Below are 25,753 nucleotides of genomic sequence, written 5' to 3' on the forward strand. Positions count from 1 at the left end.
GATAGAGAGAATGCCAGACCTCTGCCATAAAGGATACTGTGCAGCAGCCTCACTTTCAGTATTCTCTCTATCTCAGCAGTTGAATGGACATATCCTGTGCAGCTCTCTGGATGGTGCTTGCGCCTGGCCTGTTCTCACAGATCTAGTTGAGCTGGAGGTCTTGGCTTTCTCTGCCTTCCTGTGGGGTACAGCTGGTGGGGCCAGGTTTATTTTATTTATTTATTTGTTTGTTGCATTTGTATCCCACATTTTCCCACCTATTTGCAGGCTCAGTGTGGCTTACAATATTCCGCCTGGCTATTGCCATGATTGAGTAGAGATACAATTAATAATAACACAAGAATATGGGTAACATAGTGAAATGAAACATTAGGTATAACAAGATCAATGATGAAATAACAATTAAAACAGTAATGTACTAAAGTTCAGGTGATGGGTCTTTGTGATATGTTCTATTAAACAGATAGGTCTTCAGTGATTTCCGAAAATTGGTTCCTCCTCCCCCCCCCCCCCCCCCCTCCCCTTATCACTACTGCTTTTCCACCTCTCTGCACTCGGGTGTTTACCCTGGAAGTTTGTTCTCCTGCCTTGTCAAAGCAACAAAAAATAAATAAATAAGTGGAGCTACAGAAGGTCGGGGCGTCATGAGTGCAGCGGGTGCCTTTGCACTAGTTTGGCTGTTTCTCTACCTCGGGGGACTACAGACTCCTAGAACTGTGAGTGTTCTCTAACCCTCCCTTCCTGCCCACGCCATTGGAGAGTTTTTAGTCTGTTCCTATTTAGGCTTCCCAGTGAGCAGTGTTGGGACCTTGTACTGCCTGCCTCGTTAGCAGAATCTGGCTTCCCCCCCCCCCCCCCCCCCCCCCCCCACTGGTCAGCCCCAGGGCTCTTCCCCAGGGCTGGCAATGGGGAATCAGCAGAGCTTCCTTTTTTTTTTGGTAGGCTCCATGGCTGTCGGTCGCCTCACAGTGGCATTTTTTGGTATTTGGTGCCATTTTTAGGGAACGGACTTCTGCCTTCGTCAGTAAAGTACCAAAAAAAACCAAACAAACCACATTCGCCAGCTGAGGGACCGCGGCTTTCTCCTCCCTTTCTGTAGTCATGTGGCGCTCTGACCACAGCTGCGGGGGTATGCTGAGTTGGGGGCAAGTCTCCAACATGGAGTCCTTCTGGAGAGGCGGCCAGTGAACCTTTCGCTCCCATGCTTGCTGAGCTGCAGTTTTGTCAGTATATTTTCACTGCAGTTATGCCTGTACATTAAATAACTAGAGGCAGCGTGCGAGTTCTGCTGGTCCCCCCTATCCCTTCCTCCTCTCGGCGCCTTCACCTCAAGTTCTGCTGCACAAGCCACGGTTCTTTGCCTGCATATGGCTGTGCTGGAGGAAGTGGAGGCTTCAGCCAGATTCGGAGTCTATACCATCAGCTGCCTGGGCTGGAGGAAGTAGGGTCTTCAGCCGGTGCTGGCGGCAGTTGACTGCAGAAAGCCATCTGGGTCTTCAACCTGTCTTTGCTCTCCAGGCAGGTGGGCTTGATCTGTGGCTCATTGGGGAGGGGACCTTCCCCCCCCCCTTATTTAATTTCTCTTCTATTGAGATGGTTTTTTTTTGGGGGGGGGGGGTCTTCGATTTGTTGCTTTCTCAACTGTTCTCTCAGGTGGGAAATCTCAGTGATTAGAACTTTCGGTGCCCCTAAAGCTTAGGTGGCATCACCTGACCTATCCATCTCTTCCCGCTGTTAAAAAAAAAAAGCATGACCCCCCACCCAGCAGGTCTGTTTCCTGTCCTGTCTTCAGTTTCATTTCTGGCTGAGTGTCTGGTTTTCCCAAAGCATGAAGGGCTGTGGGCCTTATATTTCATGGGTAGAGGCAGCACTTTGTGATTATGGGGATGGCTCTTTGCCTAGCATTATATCTGGCTCAATCTCGATGTTGGGCCATCTGCCTCTACTTCAAGTTGGCTGTTTACTGCATTCTGCTTCTTGCGTAGTACATGTCTACCCTGGCTGAGTCAGAGGTCATGTGCTGTGGAATGCCTCATGGAGGTCCAGTTTCCCCGGTTGCAGTTGACTGTTTATTTTAGTGCTCCGGATGGGTGCAGTATCGCCTCAGGTCCTGCGCAGTTTGTATGTTTTTCTCTGCAACTATGCTGGTTGCTGGCTTCACATGGTGCACATTCCACTGTAGCCTTTCGCAGTCCTAGGTGCTCTTCACGCCCTTTTTGCATGACGATGTCATCTACAGGTTCTTTAATTTGGATGTTCCTTCCCTGTCCGGGTGTGAATGCCTTTTGTTAGGCTGTCTCTCTAATCTCTAGAGCATAACGATTTCTTTTCATTTTTAACCTGCTGGCGAGTTTTTTCCCTTAGGAATTGCCTCTTGCAGTCCTGCAAGCGGGGATTCCGTTGCTCTGCTTCATTTCTGAGTGCTCCGCAGCAATAAAGTCTTCTTGGCAGATTGACCTTTGCTATTCTTTATGGGACAAGTCCTTTGGAATTCAGTTCCCATTTTGTTTTTCTCCAGGGACTGCTGTCCTTGTCTTTATGCAGGGGGACTGCTGTCCTTGACTTTGTGTAGGGGATTGGCATGGCATAGGTGTTGACATTTTGTTTCCTTCCAGGAGTAGTCTCTGGTCCCCTTGCTCTATACGCAGTAGCATTCTGTCTCTTCTCTGGTTGGACATGTTTCCGTAGAGATTGACAGTCTGTCGTATCAGGTTTGCCATCCTGGCTCGATTCGGTGTGATCTTCCTTTCCGTCTCTGTTTACCATCCTGGCTTCCTTCAGGATGAACAGCCATCCTGTCTAGGTTTACCTTCCTGGCTTCCTTCAAGATGAACGGCCATCCTGTCTAGGTTTGCCTTCCTGGCTTCCTTCAGGATGACTTGCCACCCCGTCTCTGGGCTGACGTATCTCTTACAGAATGGACGTCCTATCTTATGGCAGTACTGCCATCCAGTCTTTCATGGGGCGGTTTTTCTGCTTCTTTACAGGATTGTCATGTTGCCTCTTTATTAGTTGGTCTGGTACCTCTTGGCAGGAGTGTCCGGTTGCCTCTTCCAGTGCTGGCATACTGTTCTTTTTTTCCAGGACTGTTGTTCTATGCCTTTGGCATGTGTGACAATTTCTCCTTTCTTGGCCTGTGGGTGGCCTGCTTCTCTGTGCCAATGGTCTGTACACCATGGCACTTGGGTTCAGTTTCTACCTCAGCTCTGTTTTAGATATAGTACCCTGCCTCTTTGGGGCTTGTCATCCTGTCCCTTTCAAATTTGTTGTCCTGCCTCATTCCAGGGCTGGCATCTGTTTTTTTTTTTGTGTGTGTGTGGGGGGGGGGGGGGGGGGTTTCAGCCCTGACATCTGATTTATTCCATGGCTGTCATCCTGTTTCTTGTGGAACTGACCTTTCCTGAATTTATGACATTTTCACCTGGCCAGAAGTTTGTCATTCGGTCCCATTATGTTACGGGGGCCCCGTCTTTAGGTCTGGGATTTGATCTCTTGTAGGAAAGCCATCCTGTCTCTTTGAGCGATTTTCAGAGGCTTGCATCTTGCCTTTTGTTTTGTGGTGCTGGCCACTTGCCTTTTGCTTGGCGGGTTCTGGTGTTTTCTGCTTTATAGGCCCAGCGTTCTTCTCTGGAGGGACATCAGTCTGGCATCCAATCTCTTTGTAAGGCTGGGGCCTTGTCTCAGTCGAGGACTGACATCATGATTTGGGGGGGGGGCAGGATGAGTGTTCTTTCCAGTCACAGGATAACCTACCCCCACCATGCCAAACACCGTAATCACTGGGAGTGCACTGGCATTGAGAAGGTTCCCACTTCTCTCGACATTGGAAAGAATAATCCGAATCATAGTTACCTGATAGGGTCCACCTTGGGGGTCAGTGCTCAAGAAAAAGATCTGGATGTCATTGTAGATAATACGCTGAAATCTTCTGCTCAGTGTGTGGTGGCGGCCAAAAAAGCAAACAGGATGCTAGGAATTATTAGGAAAGGGATGGTGAATAAGACCAAAAATACTATAATGCCTCTATATCGCTCCATGGTGCGTCCGCTCCTTGAGTACTGCATTCAGTTCTGGTCACCATTTCTCAAAAGAGATGTAGTGGAATTAGAAAAGGTTCAAAGAAGAGCGATCAAAATGATAAAAGGGGATGGAACTCCTCTCGTATGAAGAAAGGCTAAAGAGGTTAGGGCTCTTCAGCTTGGAAAAGAGACGGATGAGGGGAGGTATGATTGTCTACAAAATCATGAGTGGTGTAGAACGAGTAGAAGTAAATCAATTTTTTTTTACTCATTCCAAAAGTACAAAGACTAGGGGACACTCGAGGAAATTACATGGAAATACTTTTAAAACAAATAGGAGGAAATATTTTTTCACTCAACAAATAGTTAAGCTCTGGAACTTTTTGCCAGAGGATGTGGTAACAGCGGTTAGCGTATCTGGGTTTAAAAAAGGTTTAGACAACTTCCTGGAGGAAAAGTCCATAGTCTGCTGTTGAGACAGACATGGGAAGCAAGTGCTTGCCCTGGAATTTGTAGTATAGAGTGTTGCCACAATTTGGGTTTCTGCCAGGTGCTTGTGACCTGGCTTGGCCACTGTTTGGAAAACAGTATACTGGGCTAGATGGACCATTGCCTTGACGCAGTATGGGCTACTTTTATGTTCTTATGTTATTCTCTCTCTTCTCCTTGTTCACCTGTTTTCTGGGCAACTTCTCATTCACCCCAAACTCTTCCTGCATTCAAACAAGCCCTGAAAACCTTATTTCTATATCTTTCCCTCCCTCCTCCTGATTTCTTGACCACATTTTTTCCCTAATCTCAGGATTGTTCTTTTTTTTATGCATTGTTAACCACTTCATGCCTTTTGTAGGCCATAGTGGTATATCAAATATTCTGAATTAAATAAATATTAAGAGCCTCCCACTTAGTCATATTCACTCAAAACCCTGACACACGGCCATAGGCTTCCAATTCTTGTACTACTGCCACCAAGGGCTCCTGGGGATTAGTTGGGGTAAACAAAACATCATCTGCAAAGGGACTAATCTTATGGTTCTTACCACGAACTTGGAGTCCCTTAATCTCCTTCCGCACCCTCTGGGCAAAGGGCTCAATCACCAGGGTAAACAACAGTAGGGATAGAGAGTATCCCTGTCGTGTACCCCTAGCAAGCTCAAACATCTTTGAATATCCCCCATTGATCTTCAAGCATGCTAGCAGACAGTTGTAAACAGTGCGGATCCAGCTCAAGAATCAGGGCACCAGCCCCATCTGACCCAACACCTGGAACATGAAGGGCCATGACATCCAATCAAAGGCCACCTCTGATGTTATCCCCTGCCTGCCTACCCACCACAAAGCCCAACTGGTCTGGGTGTGGGTGTACTTAGAAACCACTCCCAAGGATCCTGGTAAAAATCTTAGTGTCAACCCCCAGCAAAGAAATCGGGCAGTAGGACTGCACTGCGTTGGGTCCTTCCCCTCCTTTGGAATAAGAGTAATCCCCAACAACAATATATAATACAGCAGCTGAAACTCCTCTTTCAAGGAGTTAGTCTAACCAGGTGGTCCACCAATACATGCTGGAAGCACTTAAAAATTTCACTGTAAAGCCATCAACCCCCAGTGACTTTCCTGGTTTCATTGAGCACAACACGTGTCACCTCCACTCCGGTGGTCAGTCTGCATAATAGCTCCACCTCCCATTCCCCCACAGACCCCTATTGTGTCCCCTCTAAATAAGTCCCCAATCTCCTGGTCCCCCACCACCACCTCAGGGGCATATAGCATTCTATAAAAATAAATAAATTGCTCTCATATTCTCTGATCATTAACAAGAACAAGTAGAACTTCTGTATAGGTTGTGGATAGAGAGATGGAGGAGCTGTAGTTTTGTCCATAAGCCTCTTCCGCACCTGCCCCAGCTGCATTAAAATCTCCCTCTTTACCTGGCTGTCGCTTGTGCTGCCCCTCTAAGGTAATAAGCAGGTGGTACAGGTCACTCAACTTCCTCTGTGTCTGGCGCTTTTTCTGGACAGCTATTGTTATCAAATGTCTCTGCATTGTTGCTTTTAGTTCCTCCCATAAGGTCACAGGTGATACCTCCCCCAAGTTATTCAAAATCAAGTACTTCCAGAGGAGACCCCCTTGACCCTACAAGCCACCTGGGGCTTATCTAAAAGGCAATCATTTAGATGCCAGAATTGTACTCCTCCAGAGTCCTCTCTCTCCTCTGCAGATCCACCCACACAGGGTCGTGGTCAGACCACATGATAACCTCTATTCTAGCCCACTCTGTGGATGAAAACAGTGTCCTCGCCACAAACACAAAATGAATTCTTGAGTAACAGTGGTGAACCTAGGAGAAAAAGGTATATCCTGATCTAACAGGTGTTTTGCCCTCCAACTATTTATCATTAATTTAAACAAAAATTTATGAAATCGCCTTTGTTCCCTTTGCCCATATGCCTGTCCTCCCCCTGTGTTGTCCAATTTCAGGGTTACTCAAGGTCTCCCCCAATCAATAATGTACCCTCTTGATAGTGAAGAATTTCAGTTAAACATTTATCTAAATAAACTCTTGACCCACATTGGTAGCCTACATATTAACTATGGCATAATTTTGCCCATTTACCAAGCCCACAACTAGGAGAGAGTGACCTTTGTCAACCCCTTTTCACATGGCAAATCTTGACTTGCAGAGCTTTGTCAAATAGTATACCCACCCCTCCCTTCCTGGGCTCCCTAACATTAGAGGCCCAAATTTGGGTAGGATGTCTCGCATCCACCACCAATTTCTTATGTACCCTACGAAGATGGGTCTCTTGCAATAAACAAATAGCCCCTTGTAATCTGTTCAACTCTTTAAACATCTGTGCCGACTTGAAGGGGGAATTAAGTCCCCACACATTATAAGATAAGTGTAGAGAGGTCCATTGGAATCAAAATTAGAGCCAACTCCCCACACCCTAAGCGGGAATACCACCAACTACAACTACCACTGTATCAAAGAAAGAAGTGAGACTCGTAACTTCTACAGTCAACTCAAATATAACCAAACTCAATATAGTACACAATCACTTACATTCCGCCCCCCCCCCCCCCCCACATACACACACACTCACCTCAAGGCCAATACTATAAGTATACATTTGCTCCCACCCTGCAGACAAGACCCCCTGGCCCCAGCCCCCCTTCCCCTGATATGCCCACTGTACTCTCTTTATTGAAAGTCATGCTAACAATTTACATAAATCAATAAGTACAGTACAAATCAGTGGGCCAGTTAATAGTAGATTTCCACACATTATTTTATTAATTTTATTCTGAAGCTTTGGAATGCTTTGCGTTTGGACTTGAGATAGGAAATGTCACCCATGAGGTTTAAAAAAAAGCCGTGCAAACTTGGCTGTTTACATAAAAACATAAGAATAGCCATACTGGGTCAGAGCAATGGTGCAAGTTGCCCAGCATCCTGCTTTCAACAGTGGCCAATCCAGGTCACAAGTACTTAACAGAAACCCAAATAGTAGCAACATTCCATGCTACCAATCCCCTGTGTCCATCTCAATAACAGACTATGGACTTTTCCTCCAGGAACTTGTCCAAACATTTTTTAACCCAGATACGCTAACCGCTGTTACCACATCTTCTGGCAACGCATTCCAGAACTTAACTATCCTTTCAGTGAAAAAAAAAAGTTGTAACATAATATCAGTACTATAGTGGGGAGGGGAGGGGGGAAGTAATTGTCAAAAGTTTGATGACTGCCTGTACTGTTATATCTTTTTTTATGTATGCTTTGATTTTGGACCTTCTGGTTACTCGTTGGTGGATTTGTTACCATTGACTTGTCATCAATAAAAATCGTTGAATCATAAAAAATATTTCCTCCTATTTGTTTTAAAAGTATTTCCATGTAATTTCATTGAGTGTCCCCTGGTACTTTTTGAAAGAGATTTTTCAGTAGTTTTAGTCTTGAAGTTTTTAGAGTATGGCCACTGAAGCGAATTTTGAGTATTTTTTTCTGTGTGGGTACTCCAGTGGCGTAGGAAGGGGGGGCGGTCCGCCCCGGGTGCACACGCCGCTGGGGGGGGGGTGTCGGCTCCGCGCTGGTGCACTGCCCTCTCTGCCCCGGAACAGGTTACTTCCTGTTCCGGGACAGAGAGAGCAGTGCACCAGCGCGGAGCCGACACACCCCAGCAACGTGCAGTCGGGGCGGATCGGCCCTCCCGCCCGTCCCTCGCCGCAGGTATGCGCTCCGGGGGGGGTGCGCTCCAGCGTGAGGAGGGTGCGCCGTGCTGCACCCGGGGGGGGGGGTGCGCAGCCGCGACCCGCCCCGGGTGTCAGCTCACCTCGCTACGGCTCTGGGGTACTCCCTTCTTTCCTTCCTAAATATTACTAAACAAACAAACCTCTCCTCTATTGGCATAAGCTATTTTAAATAAATCTCTTTTTAATGCAGTGCTTTTCAACTTACCTTCTGTTATGGCACACGTGCCATGTATGACATACTGAGCACTATGATCTGTGGCCTAACAAAAAAAAGAGCACAAATATTATTTTATTGTAGGGAAAAATAATGCAAGGGAAATCAAACTATTCTTAACAGAATTATTTTTTTATGAACTGTAAATGAAATCACAGTTGTTACATTTTATTTTTTTCTGTAGATGTTTTAATCTTTTCTTACTTCATAAGTAAGAAATCAGAGACCGGTGTGCTGTACAGGTTGTTTTTTTTTTGCTCTGGGGTTAATGGTAGACAAATTCACACTAAACTTACTGTTAACATTTAGAATTGTTTTAACCTATTCTGGAGCCTATACAGAGCAGATATTTTCCCTTACAACAGTGGTTCTCAACCAGTGTGTGCCTAGAACTGCTGTAGAGTGCAACCAAAATGGGGTTTCTCAGTTTTGACCAAAAACAAATCGGTGACAAAACTTTGCATCTTGATTTCAGTCAATGTAAAAAATGTTGCCTCCCCCCAAAAGAGAGTGGGTCCTTGCACACACACCCATACCCCCCCCCCTCCTTTTTCCTGAAGGCCCTGCCTTGGTAGTCTAGTGACTTCTTCCAAGCAGTTGCGATCCCCAGTCAAAATAGCTGCCGGGACTTCCCGTGATAGCCTTGCAAGATTGCTGCTGTAGGTCCCGGCAGCCATTTTGACGAGGAACCAGCAGGGGCAGAGGCCAGTAGACCACCATGGCATTTAAAGATAGACCTGGGGAGGGCCTTCAGGGAGTGGGGATGGAGGTAGGCAGAGTGTGGTCATGGGGGAGGAGTTTCGCTTTCTGCCAAAAATGCACTGGCATTTTCGACTGAAACCAAAACACGACTGAACATGGGTTTCAGTGCCGAAACTGAAATTCGGTCAGCCTCTAAACTGCTCCCTTATTCTGCTTCACCCCTCCTTGCCCACCCAACCCCAGTGATCACTGTTATCACCAGCCCAAGCTGGAAATGTTGCATGTTTCCTTCCGCCCACCAGCAATCGGCAGCAGTACATCCTGAACATACCTGTGCTTCCAGTGCAGTCACCAGTCCGGGCTGGAAATGCTGCATCCTTTTCTCTCTCTTGTGGCCAGAAGGGAGCAGTTATGGGGTACCTGGCTCTTTGCTTTGTATTCTCTCCAGCCTGCAGTCATATGTGGTCGTTAGGGAAAGCATAAGCTTGCTGTCTGTCAAGTATTTACACCCCCCAAGCTCTTGGTGACAGACTGATTGAGAAGCACTGCACTAACATTTTTTTTACTACAGTTGATTTTGGGCAAAGCCCAAATTTTCTAAGAGAGATGCCTTCTGGAACTCAAAACCAGTAGTGATGAGTCAACCTCTGTCTATGTAAGTGTGTTTCAGGCCCCTGAAGCTAAATAGAATGAATTCCTAGTTATGAAAGTTGGGAAAAACAGACTGAGGCCCTTGGTGAAAAAAAATTGTAGAGACTCAACAAGAAATTGCTGTAAATTTAATCCATTTAACTTTTTCACCATTTAAGGAAAAGTTTCGAAATGGTCTTGCCTGTAGTGCTGTGTCTGGCTACTGTGTCATCTGTGTGTTGTTGAGGTTTCTGAAAATGGCCACCTTCGTGACACTGTGACTTTCATTTTCAGGCAGAGTGACTAAAACAAAAGATGGCCACGAGGTGCGGACCTGCAGGGTGGCTGACAAAACTGGCAGTATCAACATATCCATATGGGACGACGTGGGAAACCTTATCCAGCCTGGAGACATCATTCGACTTACCAAAGGGTAAAGCCAGGCCTATGTTATCACCACATGAATAGGCCTTGTAACATCCCAAAGGCGGGCAGGCTGTATATAGCACTCTCCTTCCAACAATAGTGTAGCAGGACTCTGAAATTGAATTGCACCTGAAATAAAGGTGCAGCTTTCTAGAGGCTGGATGACCATGGTAGTAGAGAGGTGGAGGAGGAGGATGAAGACCCAGTTGTGTGAGGAGTTTTTCTTGACCTTAAAGGAGGGCTGACTTGTTGCCACTGCTCCACCTTGACAGTAGTAACAGCAGATAAAGACCTGTGCGGTCCATCCAATCTGCCCAACAGTAGTGTTGGGCTCTGTGTGCTAGATTCTCACTTTGTCAGATATTGGAAGGGCATATCCCAAATGTCTTGGGTGTTTATTTAGCGCATGGTTCCCTATACTCCATCTTGTTTGGGTGCCCTCTTTCTTGGAGTGTACAGGTCCCAGAGATGGGAAACCACCTTTCCCCAGAGATCAGTATCACTTTCTTTGATCCTTAATCCTGGAGAGAGGTGTGTAGTCTGTAGACTTACATAAATAGGCTTGTTCTCATGAGGGGGGGGGGGGGGGGAGAAAGCAGTACAGACTGGGCCCCAGGCAGAAGCTGACCCACCTATAAAACATGTCTTTTTATTTTTAAGGTACGCAAGTGTGTTTAAAGGCTGTTTGACTCTCTACACTGGGCGAGGGGGAGAGCTGCAGAAGATAGGAGAGTAAGTTACATTGTTCTTCAAAGTTGTATTTCAGGAACTGTGGCAAAAGGGTCAAAGGCAGAGCTCGAGATCCAACCAAGCACAGACACTAAAGAACATTCCAGAATTCTGTGTACCCCATGTGCACACTTGGGTGCTTGCTAATTCACTATACTCGGATATACTTATTTGTATACACTCAGATCTGTATCTGCAGGTCTCAGGAGATCTGCTAAAGATCTGCCTTCTTTGATAACCTCCCATCATCCACACTGGCAGTACATAACTCCCAGAGAGGGGAATTTTAAAAGCTTAATTCCAGACCAGGGTGGACCAGTCCAGTTTTTTGCTCTGAGCTTAATAAAAAAAAAAAAAAAAAGATCTAAGTATAGTGTTTAGCTCATGCCTTTCCAGCAGAGGTTCAAGGTGAGTTATATTCAGGTACAGTAGGTATAAGTATACCTAGGCCTTTTCATCCCGGCTATTCCTGTTGGTTTGTCTCAAACAGGTGCAGTTAAAATGAAGCTGCTAATGAGTCCATGTCCTGAGACAGCACCAGGGTTAAAATGTGTCTGCATGTTTGTGAGGTTGGGGGAGAGAGCTTGGATCTGGTCCCATTTTCAGTAAGTATTTTTTTTTCTTCCAGATTCTGCATGGTTTACTCTGAGGTGCCAAACTTCAGTGAACCAAACCCAGAATACATGGCACAGCAAGCTCAGAGCAAACCGGTGAGTTTAGAGGCTGCAGGCAATCCCTCCCCATCTCTGATGTAGTGAAGAGAAAGGAAGCATGCCTTCATTTGTAGGGAATATGGGCACTCTAGCACCAGTACCCTTAGATGTTGGCTCCCCTGTGATGTTGGGGGTGGGTGGGGTACAGAGTGGTTTCTGGAAGTGAGGCACCTTCAGGCAGATGATCAAAAGCAAACGCCGGCACTAGAGGCTGTTAGCACCATACTAGCGCCGGCGTTTGCTACCACCCCATGATCAGAGCCCTTGAGCACGTGAAACAACGCGCTTGAGGACTCTTAGCGCAAGTAGCATGCAAATGCATGCTAAACAGGGCTCTTAGCGCAAGTAGCCTGCAAATGTATGCTAATCAGCGCTTAACGCATTCATCACCAGTGATCAGCATCCAGCGTGCCAAAGATTGGGTCGCTGGCAGTGACAAACCCTACGCCAGCTCCGAGCTGGCGTTAGGGTTTGCAGATCATTGGGAAGGAATGGTGAGCCCTGTCCAGCATGCATTTGCATGCTGGCAGGCCCCCATTCCCCCCTATAGCAAACCTGCCAGCGAGGGCAGTTGAGGACATCCAAAATGTGGCCGTTTCTGTGACGGGGTAGTTGAGGACGTCCAAATTTTGGCCGTTTCTGCAATGGGTAGTTAAGGATGTCCAAAATTGGATGTTTCTATGAGAAAGATGCCTTTCTCATAGAAACATCCAATTTTGGGCGTCCTTAACTGTCCATTGCAGAAACGTCTAAATTTTGGACATCCTCAACTGCCCCCTTGCTATACCTCCGACACCCCCTTGAAATTTGGCCGTCCCTGCAACAGGGCAGTTGAGGACGTCCATCTTCTGATTTAAAGATGGACGTTCTTCTCTTTTCATTGGTCTCCAGCCCAGACCTGTCAAACAAGTGCGGGAGGATTGTGCTGAGCACTTGCTCAGGCACAGTTCTCCGGCACTTCTACCTCATAATCAGAGATAATTGCGCTGCTTACATTTGCATGCATTATCTCTGATCTATTTTAGAGCGCTGTTTGGAACAGTGCGGGGCTTTTGATCATCTACCTGCTTGTGTTTCCTCTTGTCACAGGTAGAATAAGAACTTGAGAAAATGGTGGGAGGAGGGGGGGGGGGGAAGGATGAAGAATTTGAGACCTGAGATTTGGGAGTAAGATGGAGTTCTCAGATTTACATGAGAAGGGAGTGAGTGCTCTAGGAAAATCTGCTGTTTCTGTGCTTGCTTAAACTGTTAACTTTTTTTCCTGTTTCTTACAGGCACAGTCTCTGCCACAGAATGAGAATTCTGCTCCCCCTGCTACGCAACCTCCTCCTAGTGCAGGCACCTCTCCAGGTACAGAGCAGCCACTCCCTACCTTTTCCTGTCAGTAATGCATGCAGGCTTCCATGCTACAGACCAGTCACTCTCTGTCCATCTCTCTTTTTCAGCCACCGATAACCAGAATGGGAACACATTGGGCGTTTCAGGCTCTGCAAATTCCACACATCCGCCACAAGCCCCATCCCATCCTACCAGTGGTAGGATCACCAGAAGTCAACCGAATCACCAGCTCCAGGGCTCAGCAGGAGGTGCAACGTCTAGTAACTCTGTCAGCAACGGCAAAGAGAGCCGACGAAGCAGCAAGAGATAATATGACACATCCTCCTGTGTTATCCATTTACTGAGCCATGACCCGTCCCTCAGAAACCAATATTCACGGACCTCTTTTCCCACCGCCTCCCCACACGCAGGCCGCAGAAGCTGTGGGGAGTTTTAGGGATCAGAAGTATGTAGGTCTCTAGGGAGGGATGTGTTGGGGAGCAGGGGGAAGTTAAGAAGTGGAGCCGTTTATGGGTGCATATTTCTCAAAGACTGAAGAAAGGAAGTTTCAGATACTAGGTATATCATAACCTGAGAGAAACTGTCAAGAGGAATTCAGCATTTACACAAAAACATGAGAGAATATAGTGAAATATAGAAATAAATTACATTTTTTATTTAGTAGGATAGAAAAGGAGTAAGTGGGGATAACAAGTGCTGTGAGGCCTATTGTAAAAACAAATGTGCTATAACCATGCCTGAGGGCCAGACTCCAGCAACAGTACTGAGCTCTGGCGACTAGAGGGCGCTGCACTTCTTTGTGGAGAAATGACTACTGCCTGAGCATATCTAAGTGAAGGGTATAGAAATGAGGCTAAAATTTCCAAGGAGAGAGTAGAAAATACAGTGAGAGAGAGGGAAAAGATATACCTGGAGATGGTCTATTTTTCCCTGCTGCTTGATGCATGGTAATATAGTCAGGGTGCCTAGTTTCCTACGATTTTCAGTACTTGCCAAATGATTGTCACAGGAGATTGAGAGTTGGGTCAAACAACAGCAGTGTTGGTCAACGTGCCTCCTCCCTACAGGCTGCTAGCATGGCTGTGATAAACCTAAAAACAGTGATGCCTCCAGGTGTGTCCCTTCCCTCTGCAGCGTAAGAACAGAGTGTCATGCTTTCAACTGTGCACTGCGAAGAATGACACCCTAGCCCCAGGCTGCAGGGAAAGAGGACATGGCACAAGGCGCCACTGATGCTGTTTTTAGATTCTTAATGATTGAAGTGGGGAGAATGAAAGAGTAGAGGGTATACTAGCAACAAAGATAAGGAGGTTTCTGGTGAGAGAGGGAACAAGGATTACAAGGGGGTGTTTTATTTAGGAATGTATGTGTATGAATGAAGGGATCAGAGAAATAGGGTAATGATGGGATTGGAATGGGTGGGGAGACTGAGGGAATCAAGAAGGCCTGTGGAGGAGGTTGTATAAGTGAGGGGATTAGCATTGGGAGAATAGATATGAGACAGTAGATTTTCCCTACCCTCCTAATCCTAATCCTGGATTCTCATTCAATTTTCTCCTTAAATCTCACTTTCTTCTGTTCCTTCCCCAGTCCTTCAGGCCATCCATCCCCTCCATCTGCTATTCTTCTGTCCCTCGGATGCTGTCTTTGTACTCCAAGATCCTCCTGTCTTTTGCAGTACCAATCATTAAACCCTTTTCTCTCCATAAAGAGAACCAAATAAATTATCCAGACAATAAATGTCAGCAGATGATTTTATTTTTGTAAAGAAAAATGTAAATTGACATTATCTAGCATTCAAGATTTGTTCAAATGTGCCACATAATTTTGTAACTTTTGCCACATAATCTACCTTTGAACTGCCACAGAAAACCAGGGGACTATAAATACAGTGAATGACAGCAGATAAAAACAAGTTAGTCCATCCAGTTTGCCCAGGCTGGAATCCTCTCTGGCTGTCTATGTGTTGGGTAGATGAACATACACAGTTCCATGCTTAAACCTGAGGTCACATGGGGCCATGAGAAGAAACAGCAGCTAAAAAGTTGAGCTCTGGAGTCGGCCATTCTTCACAGCCCTCCATCCTTGCAAATAAAGAGTTCAGTGTGAATAACAACCAGTGGGACTCATGCTGCAGATCATCTGCTTATGGCATCTAAATTACAATGTAGAGACAAAAACAGCACATACCTGAAGGCAAGATGGTGGATCTACAGAGCCCTCTCAGCCCTTCTGTCAGCTTTGCATGGATGGCTGAAGTAACAGCAGAAATGATTAATGCAGTTGAAGCTGATTTAGACAAACAACTGTGAAGTCTTTTCAACAAAGTAGAAGCTGTCCATGAACGTTTAGATAGTATTGGTGTCATGCCGTCTACCCGTGGGCCTAGGCTGAGTATTCTCTCGCTCTGCCACCCACCCGTCTGTATGAGCTGAGTCTCCCATTGTGCACACTATCCACCCATAAGCATGGATCAAATGTCCAATGGACCCTCTCGACGACTTGGGGTAAACAGTCTGGGTCCTTGCAGATCCCAAAACAGTCCAGTTCAGATCTCATCCATTAGCATAAGTCGAAACAGTTAGTGGTTTGAGTCAAAAGGAAAAGTGTTCATACCGATTGCACCATTAGCTAAACAAATAACCAAGACAAAAAGGTCCCAGGTTAGGGCTAGGCCTGGCTTTTGCCTGCCACCACCTACGTAGGCCACTTGCCTGCTACAAACTCTCACCGGCAGGAAAAATAAAACCACAATTGGACTTTTCCAAAACACATTCAAAACGAGGCATCCTGTGGGGAAAAAAAATACTCAGCAAAATATAACCCACAGATAAAACAAGCAAGACTACCCCATACCTTCAGACAGTGTAGCAAGCTTCAGACTGGGTTCCAACGTTTTACATCTTAGCCTCATAGGGAGACTGAGCTCTCTCTCTGTTCTCACTTCCCTCTTTTTATAGGGCAGTAGACTCCTCCCTTATGCACTACCCCCCAGCCTGATTGGAGGCTCTGCTGATCCATGGATCCTAGTAGAAGGGCCAGAGGACCTCCCTCTATCTGTCATTTGCTCTCCCTATTCTGTTTCACTGGGAATTGATCTTGTGGTTCACATGGCAGGTGAGCTCTATTTTTCCCTTATGGGACTGAAGCTGATTCTTTGGTGTCAGTTTTAGTTTAACTTTATTGTACACTTAATATACAGCTCCAGAGAAAAACTATCAGAGCAATTTATAATTTCATAATTTCAATAATAGAAAGGAATGAGAACCATAAAAGAAAAGCCAAGAAAAGGTCAAAGAGCAGTATTGCCACATAATGGGCCCCCCTTCCCCCCAATCAAACACCAACAAGGCGCCTAAACCCCAAATGCTTGATGAAACAATTTTTAAATTTAATCTTAAAGTCGAGGAAATGTGTCAAGCATAGGTCCAAAGTAGCGGTTCTCAACCTTTCTTCTGTTGTGACACACCTGGCAAACAGTGTTGATGTGTGTGACACACTGAAAACGAAACTTCACAGCGGAACAAAAAAAACCTGTATATTTCATTGTTAAAAATGATGCAAGGGGAAATAAAAATATAACATATTCTTAAACAATTTAGTTTAATTTTAACAACAGTTCATAAAACAGAGTTATTAGATTTTAAACATTTTTAAAGAAATTTTTATCTTTATCAATGAGAAATCTGGGACTGAATTGCATGCACTTTTTCCATATGGGACTGTATAGTAGGCAAATTTATAATAACATTACTGTCAAGAAAATGTATCCATACTACAGTCTAAACTGCTTATCATACAAAAGAAATATATTTTCAAATTCTGGTGTCCCCTCAGTAACAGCAACGCAAAATCTCTCTACTGTCATATACTGTGAAAGTAACACAAAAACCAGCAAATATGCTACTGAGAAACTGTGTAGCATACAGAAGATATGGACAGCAGATCTGCAGCACTTCTTTTTGGGACTGATGGCAGCATAGAATAAGCAGCATAAAATGTACTCTTTTGGGATCTTGCCAGCTACTTGTGACCTGGATTGGCCATTGTTGGAAACAGGATGCTAGGCTTGATGGACCTTCGGTCTGTCCCAGTATGGCAATACTTATGTAGGATAGTCAAGAAGCAGAAGTAGGGACCAGTTACGGATTTTTCAAGGGACACACCTCCCACTTCTTGGGGATACACCAGTATGTCCTGACACACTGGTTGAGAACCACTGGTCTAAAGGAAGAGAGTTCCACAATGTGGGACCCTGCACACTAAATCACACAAACAACGAAATCCAAACCTGAACTGGATAAAACCTAACTCTCTATACTTGACTACCAAGGCCCACTCCACGAATGAACTAACGCAATACCACCTTATCTCTTATTCCGAATATGTACTCCTTATACCTGACTGCTTAATCTACTATATCAATTAAGATCTTTACTGTAATACCACTGTATCTCTCACTCCAGAAATGGTGATTGTCATGACGGAACAATGTAAGCCACATTGAGCCTGCAAATAGGTGGGATACAAATGCAATAAATAAATAAAAGAATTTCTTTCTGTCCCCACCTTCACCTCCCAGGCCTGAATTTTCTTTTGGGATAGGACATAGACCCTGTCATAGTTGATTTGGAATTTGAGCCAAATCATCACAAGTAAATTAGAGGAGAAATTACAAGCAGCACAGCACATACAGGAACAACTATGCACACAGTTGAAGGTAGATGACCTTCAAAATAGGTCTTCAGCAAATAATTTACGTCTGATCAGCTTGCCAGAGAGGATTTTGGACATTGAATTGCTCAGCTTCTTGGAAAACTGTCTGCCACCGACTTTGTAACTAAACCATAATGCAGGCCCCTTAATGGTTGAGAGGGTACATAGGATAGGACCTAAGTGCCCAATGGCTCCTGCCCTCTTGCTGTCATCTTTAACTTCTCAAAAAAAAAAAAAGCCCAAGGAGAGGAAAATCTCAACAATAGAATTCAAAAATCCTCCCAGAAATATTAATAGGAAAGTTTACTAGAATAACATTTAAGTAATGTATGGGTTAAATGATTAATGAAGAAAACTGGCAGAATCGTTTCCAGAACTGCTATTTAATCTTACCCGCCGTTCATTGAGCCTCAGTAATGAACTTTATTCCGCAAAAGCAAAACTATCACATTAAGGACTCTAAAACACCATGTGTCTTCCAGTATGTAAGGTGCAAGTGACCTAATCTAATCTGAGGCTTCGATACTGCTAAATTCTCAACAGCGTTCGAGGAGAATGTGGTAAAAGCAGTTAGTGGGGTTTTACAAAAGAAAAGTCCATAAGCCATTATTAAGATGGGAAAATCCACTGCTTATTTCTAGAATAAGCAGCATACTACTACTACTACTTGACATTTCTAAAGCGCTACTAGGGTTACACAGCGCTGTACAATTTAACATAGAAGGACAGTCCCTGCTCAAAGGAGCTTACAATCTAAAGGACAAATGTACAGTCAGTCAAATAGGGGCAGTCTAGATTTCCTGAAAGGTATAAAGGTTAGGTGCCGAAAGCAACATTGAAAAGGTGGGCTTTGAGCAAGGATTTGAAGATGGGTAGGGAGGGGGCTTGGCGTAAGGGCTCAGGAAGTTTATTCAAAGCATAAAATGTGTTGTACTGTTTGGGGATCTTGCCAGGTACTTGTAACCTGGATTGGCCACCGCTGGAAACCAGATGCTGGGCTTGATGGACTTTCAGTCTATCCCAGTATGGTATGGTAACACTTATGAGGTGATTAACAATAAGATTCTCCTATCAAACAGGAAAGGGAATAAATGCTTCCACAGTAATCGCACAAACCATCACAGGGTGGAAGAAGAAGAAAAAAGTCCAAGAATTTTACAAGTCCAATATCTTCCAAATATAATAAGTTTTATTCTCCAATAGAAAAAGCATAAGCAGTCCAGACCCAACATGGGTATTGTTTCGGCAATGAGACGCCTTCAGGGGTTGTAACTTAGCTTGAATTCAAAACCAGTGTTAAAGAAGGATCTTAATGCCAGCAATAGAAGCTAACACCAATATATATTTTTGTTTAGGAAATAGAAAGGTTTTAAGGCTTCAATATGTGCATAATCTTGTTTAAAACCACACTGAGATTATATTGTTCTGCTTTTGCAGAATGAATGATTTTTTAATTCTATCTTTAAACTCCTAACAGATGATACTACATGCAGTGAGGTCTGATAAGCTAGTGTATTAAGAATGCAAGAAAATGTTATGTTTTCAGGACTATTCTGCTAATGGAGTGGCTGAGCATAAAGATAATACAGACTAGAAATAAATTTTATTATTATTCTCCCAAATATGTGCCACCTTGTTTGAAAAGAAATTCAAATTCTCCTTAATGTACCTGGCAAAGTTGCAGGTGGTCCGTAGAGCAGCTGAACTAAACTGGAATAATTGGTCAGGTTCTCAAATGGTTCAATGAATTCCTCTCAAATCATAGCTACTCTGTGAAACAAAAACAATAACCTTTCCAAATACTGGATTCCAAAATGTGGGGTCCCCTAAAGCTCTCTTTCCTATCTTGTTCTGTTGGAATGTATTGTATTTTACATGCATTGCCTGTCAGAAATTGTTTTTTCTCTGTGATTACTCTGTGACCTCTGATGTGAATTACTTAGAGAGGTCACACCCATGCAACTTCCTGTGGGGGTTAGGCACAGCACATGGAGCTCATGATCTCTCCTAAGCTGAGAGGATCTATGGTGGTGTGAGCATCCATTACCATCTAAGCACATGGAAAGAGCTGATAATCCAAATGTATAGTATTATGTATATATATGCCTGTCTGAATATAATCAAACTACAAACTGTGAGTAAACAGATGTTTTGTTACTTCAACTTTAAAGTGACTCAGCAGTGAATTATTCTGGGGTGTATGAGAGAGATGAAGAAAAGAAATTAACATTTCTAAAGCTGAAGCTGTGTGTATAAGAATCTGCTAATTATTTACTACAAATAATCCAACAAAAGGGTTATGGGCCCAGGGCCAGGAATTGAAAAGGAAGAGAAATATTACCAGGCAGTAAAAAAAGGCACATTTTTCTCTTAAGTTTTAAAAGAAAGATTCAGTCTGTCTCTCTCTCCCCCCACACACCAAACAGAAGGCTAAGAAAATGGCTGAGGGAGGAAATTCACCATTTTTCTACTCTCTCAAGGTGCCTAAATTAACTGAATTTAATTATCAGCAGTGGGAACTAAGATTCATATGTCTCCTTCAAGCAAAGAAATTAAGTATATGCTTAGACCAAAACAGAACAGCTGAAAATATGGCTGAATGGGACAATGCAAACTATTATGTGAAGTGCATGTTTTTGGAAGCTCTCTCAGAGAAACAAGCCATATTGCTGGAAGAAAAAGATACAGCAAACGAAATTTTATATAAACTGAGAACTATGTATGCAACTACATATGCAAAACAGCAACCAATTTGGTTGGCAGAGTTGAATGAAACCAAATTAAGGGATAAAAGTAAGTGTAGTGATCACATTATGCATCTTATGTCTTCATTTCAAAAGTTAGAACTTTCTGGAATTCCCATGTGTGATGCATTGAAAAGAGCATTTCTTTTTACCTCACTATCAAAGAAGTTTGATGTTTTTAGGTCTGTAAATGAAGCCATTGAAGGGCAATCTTTTGAACAGGCAGCATCAAAACTGAGGCAGGAATGCATAATTAATGATTCTGAGGAGAAGTGTTCTCAAAGTCAGTCAGAGAGAAATGAAACAAATTTCTTGGCAAAGAACAGAGGAAGGCGGAGCTATGGGAAAACTCCACCCAAGGGCAAGCTGATTTGCTACTCATGTGGAAAGGAGGGACATGTATCTAAATGGTGTAAGGAAACACAAAACACCCCCTCTAGCTCACCTAAGGCAATGGAACAAAAGAATTCTCCAACCAGGAAATGTATGAAGGACAATAATAAACATAAGAGCTTTCTAATGGTAGAAAAATCTTTGACTATGGTAAATAATAATTCAAATGAAAGTACTTGGATTTTGGATTCGGGGAGCACATGCCATTTAACCAATTCTAAGGATTTCTTTCAGGAAATGAGTCCAGAAGAAGGTATTCTTAAAACTGCAAACGCAGGGACTACTCAGATCCAAGCAAAAGGCATTGGATTCTTAAAATGCAAAGTGTCTAATGAAGTTAAAGAAATTCCTGTAAGTGATGTCTTGTATATTCCCCAAGCAGTTTGCAATATGCTTAGTGTATCTACATTAGATAAGAAGGGATTTGTGATTCATTTTGAAAACAGTAAGTGCACAATCTCTAAAAATGATGAAGTGTATGCTGAAGCTTTTATGCATAATGATATTTATAAACTGAGCATTTCAGGTGAAGCCTCACATATGGCGCAAGTAAGGAAGAATGATGGTAAATGTAGTCTGGAAATCTGGCATCGCCGCCTGGGACATCATGATTTTAAGGTGATCCAGGATCTTTACAGTAGGCAACTAGCCACTGGCATTCAGATACGTGCAGATACTGGTAAAATGGAGAAATGCATAGACTGTGTTACTCAAAAAGGTGTGAGACCCTCATTTCCTGCATACACAGGAAATAGGAGTAATAAAGTACTGGACTTAATACACAGTGACTTATGTGGACCGTTTAATATCCCATCATTGGGAAATAACAGATTTGTGCTAATATTCTTGGATGATTTCTCTAGATACTGTGTGGCCTATTTGCTGAAAGAAAAAAGTCAAGTCACAGACATGCTGAAGAAATACGTAGCCATGGTGAGCAATAAATTTGAAAGAAAACCAAAGGTTCTTCAGACCGACAATGGTGGTGAGTTCACTTCACAAAGCATGCGCACATTTCTAGAACAAGAAGGCATTCAGCATATCACAACAGTAGCTTATACAGCAGAGCAAAATTCTGTTGCTGAGAGAAAATTTAGGTCACTTGTGGAAATGACCAGATGTATGCTGTCAGATAGCAATCTCCCTAAAAGACTATGGGGGGGAAGCCATTCTCACAGCAGTGTACCTACAAAACAGAATGCCAACTAAAGGCGCTGAGCGCACACCACATGAGACATGGCATGGTAGGAAGCCAAACCTGTCACACATAAGAACATTTGGAAGTACAGCATATGCTCATATACCAAAGCAAAGAAGGCATAAGCTGGATTCCACAACAGAAAGGGGCATTTTAGTTGGCTATGCTCCAGGACACAAAGGATATAGAATTTTGAATCTGAAAACTGGCATTGTTGGCATAAGACATGTTACATATTTTGATGAAAACAAAAGGGTTGATAAAGGCTGGATTATCCCAGATGAGCCTTATCATCCAGAATATGAAACTAGAACCATAATAGACATGCCAGTGTATATAATGCCATACCAAGGCAGATGTCTGAAAGCAACTCATCTGTATCTAACGAGGAACAGGCAGAGGAAGCAGACACAGAAAGGATCATCACAGGAGACAGTACAGTTGGAGAAGGGGAATCAATTGGAGAAGGACTCTCAGATTTAGAGGATGCGGAAAGGTCAGACCAACCTGTTGTCAGACGCTCATCCAGGGAAAACAAAGGTGTTCCACCCCCAAGACTGTCTTACCTAACAAAGTCAGCAGAAGCTCAAGAGCCCTTAACATGGGATGAGATTGAGAAAATGCCAGCAGAAGAAGCTGCTGAATGGCATAAAGCGGCACAAGAAGAAATTGATGCATTGCATAAAAATAATACTTGGATTCTTACAAAAATACCTCCTGGCAAGAAAGCTATAGGATGCAAATGGGTATTCAAGTTAAAAAGGAATGCACAAGGAAAAGTGGAAAGGTATAAAGCCAGATTAGTCGCAAAGGGATATCTTCAAAAATATGGAGAAGATTTTGATGAAGTGTTTGCACCTGTAGTGAAACACACGACAATTAGAACACTTCTGAGCATTGCAGTCTCAAAAGGCATGCAAGTCAACCACATTGATGTGAAAACAGCATTTCTTCATGGAGATATAACTGAAGACTTGTACATGGAACAGCCAACAGGTTTCATAAATACAAAACAAAGACAGCTAGTGTGTAAATTAAACAAAGGTCTTTATGGATTAAAGCAAAGTGCAAAATGTTGGAATGACAAATTGCATGAAATATTGACAAATTTAGGATTTAAGCAAGGTGAAGCAGATAAATGCTTGTACACTAGGTGCAGAAATGGACAATATGCATACATTTTAGCTTTTGTTGATGATCTGCTCATTGCAAGCGAAAGTGAGCAAGAGTACAAGGACATTGTAAAATATTTAAACCTGAATGTTGAGATAAAAGAACTTGGTAATGTGTCATACTATCTTGGTATAGAAATTGAGAAACAAAATGATGGTTCTTATCTTCTAAGCCAGAAGCAGAAAATAAATGAGCTTATTGAAAGTTTAGGTATGCAAGATGCCCAAGTTGTAAGCACTCCCATGATCACTGATTTTCTGAAGGATGAAACAGTAAGAGAACCTTTACCAGATAACATCCAATATAGATCAGCCATAGGTAAGCTTTTATATCTGACTACCACATACAGGGCTGATATAGCAAATGCAGTAGGAATTTTGAGCAGAAGGGTCAGCTCACCTACCAAATCAGATTGGACTGCAGTTAAAAGGATGGTAAGGTATTTAAAAGGTACCATTGATTGTAAATTAAAGATTTCAGCCAATAGTAATCCAAAACTAATATGTTACTGTGATTCAGATTGGGCAGGGGATCATTCTGATTATAAATCCACAAGTGGATATGTGTTTATATATGGAAATGTACAAATTTCATGGGCCAGTCATAAACAAAGTATTGTGAGTCTGTCTTCTACAGAAGCTGAATATGTGGCCGTATCAGAAGCATGCAGAGAACTGATGTGGATTGAAAAACTTTTGCTGGATTTTGGAATAGCTGAACAGAGACCAATCCAGTTAATGGAAGATAATCAGAGCTGCATCCGACTGTCACAGAATGACAAGGTTCAGTCACGCACCAAGCACATCGCAACGAGATACCACAACGTGCGAGAGTTGGCGAAAGAAGGGGTCATCAGTCTACACTATTGTCACACCAGTGAGATGACAGCTGACATCATGACCAAACCGTTACCCAGAGAACATTTTGAGAATCTGCGTATAAAGCTTGGACTTTGTATGAATTAATAATTGCATGACAGTTATGCATGAGAAGGGGTTTGTTGGAATGTATTGTATTTTACATGCATTGCCTGTCAGAAATTGTTTTTTCTCTGTGATTACTCTGTGATGTGAATTACTTAGAGAGGTCACACCCATGCAACTTCCTGTGGGGGTTAGGCACAGCACATGGAGCTCATGATCTCTCCTAAGCTGAGAGGATCTATGGTGGTGTGAGCATCCCAGGGGCGTATCTGAACTGCGGCGGTAGGGGGGGCCAGGGCCAGAGAGGGGGGGCACATTATAGCCCCCCCCCCCGCCGCCGCCGCCATTGCCGATCCCCCTCCCCCCAGCCGCTGCCATTGCTAACCCTCCCCCTCCGTTGCTCGCCTACCTTCGCTGGCGGGGGACCCCAACCCCCGCCAGCCGAGGTCCGCGTCCTCCTGCCGCTGCCGGCTGCCTTTGGTCCTTTCATTCTTCCATTGAAGCTGGCGCCGACGAAAAAGTTTCTTTGAATCTGACATCGCTGCACGTTGCACGTTGTACGTGCAGGACGTCAGACTCAGAAACAATTTCTGAGTCTGACGTCCTGCACGTACAACGTGCAGCGACGTCAGACTCAAAAGAAACTTTCGTCGGCGCCAGCTTCAATGGAAGAATTAAAGGACCAAAGGCAGCCGGCAGCGGCAGGAGGACGCGGACCTCGGCTGGCGGGGGTTGGGGTCCCCCGCCAGCGAAGGTAGGCGAGCAACGGAGGGGGAGGGTTGGCAGCGGTAGGGGGGTCCAGGGCGAAATCTGCGGGGGCCCAGGCCCCTGAGGCCCCACGCAGATACGCCCCTGGAGCATCCATTACCATCTAAGCACATGGAAAGAGCTGATAATCCAAATGTATAGTATTATGTATATATATGCCTGTCTGAATATAATCAAACTACAAACTGTGAGTAAACAGATGTTTTGTTACTTCAACTTTAAAGTGACTCAGCAGTGAATTATTCTGGGGTGTATGAGAGAGATGAAGAAAAGAAATTAACATTTCTAAAGCTGAAGCTGTGTGTATAAGAATCTGCTAATTATTTACTACAAATAATCCAACATGTTCAACTTCTTCATGTCCACCCTTGGCTCTATAAACCTGGGATTAGGAGAACTACTACTTCTACCATACGCATATGACATCATGCTGCTTCTACCTCTGACTTACATAAGTACATAAGTAATGCCACACTGGGAAAAGACCAAGGGTCCATCAAGTCCAGCATCCTGTCCACGACTGCGGCCAATCCAGGCCAAAGGCGGTTTATGGACTTGTCCTTTAGGAAACCGTCTAACCCCTTTTTAAACTTTGCCAAGCTAACCATCTTCACCACGTTCTCCGGCAACGAATTCCAGAGTTTAATTACGCGTTGGGTGAAGAAAAATTATCTCCGATTTGTTTTAAATTTACTACACTGTAGTTTCATTGCATGCCCCCTAGTCCTAGTATTTTTGGAAAGCGTGAACAGACGCTTCACATCCACCTGTTCCACTCCACTCATTATTTTATATACCTCTATCATGTCTCCC

The 25,753-nt window shown here is 44.0% G+C and overlaps 1 protein-coding gene across 3 annotated transcripts in view; it reads left to right on the plus strand.

The window, feature by feature from the left end:
• NABP2 (nucleic acid binding protein 2) overlaps positions 1-16,626 on the plus strand; it is a 34,677-nt gene extending 18,051 nt beyond the window's left edge. For all 3 annotated transcript variants that reach the window (XM_030196775.1, XM_030196774.1, XM_030196773.1), the window contains exons 3-7: positions 10,114-10,252; positions 10,906-10,977; positions 11,603-11,684; positions 12,962-13,037; positions 13,133-16,626. In XM_030196775.1, coding sequence (XP_030052635.1) covers positions 10,114-10,252; positions 10,906-10,977; positions 11,603-11,684; positions 12,962-13,037; positions 13,133-13,335 — 572 coding nt within the window. In that variant the 3' untranslated portion in view covers positions 13,336-16,626. The remainder of the gene's footprint in view (positions 1-10,113; positions 10,253-10,905; positions 10,978-11,602; positions 11,685-12,961; positions 13,038-13,132) is intronic.
• Positions 16,627-25,753: the final 9,127 nt, after the last annotated feature.

Source organism: Microcaecilia unicolor, chromosome 3 (genome assembly GCF_901765095.1).
Source record: "Microcaecilia unicolor chromosome 3, aMicUni1.1, whole genome shotgun sequence".
In the NCBI taxonomy this organism is placed as follows: domain Eukaryota; kingdom Metazoa; phylum Chordata; class Amphibia; order Gymnophiona; family Siphonopidae; genus Microcaecilia; species Microcaecilia unicolor.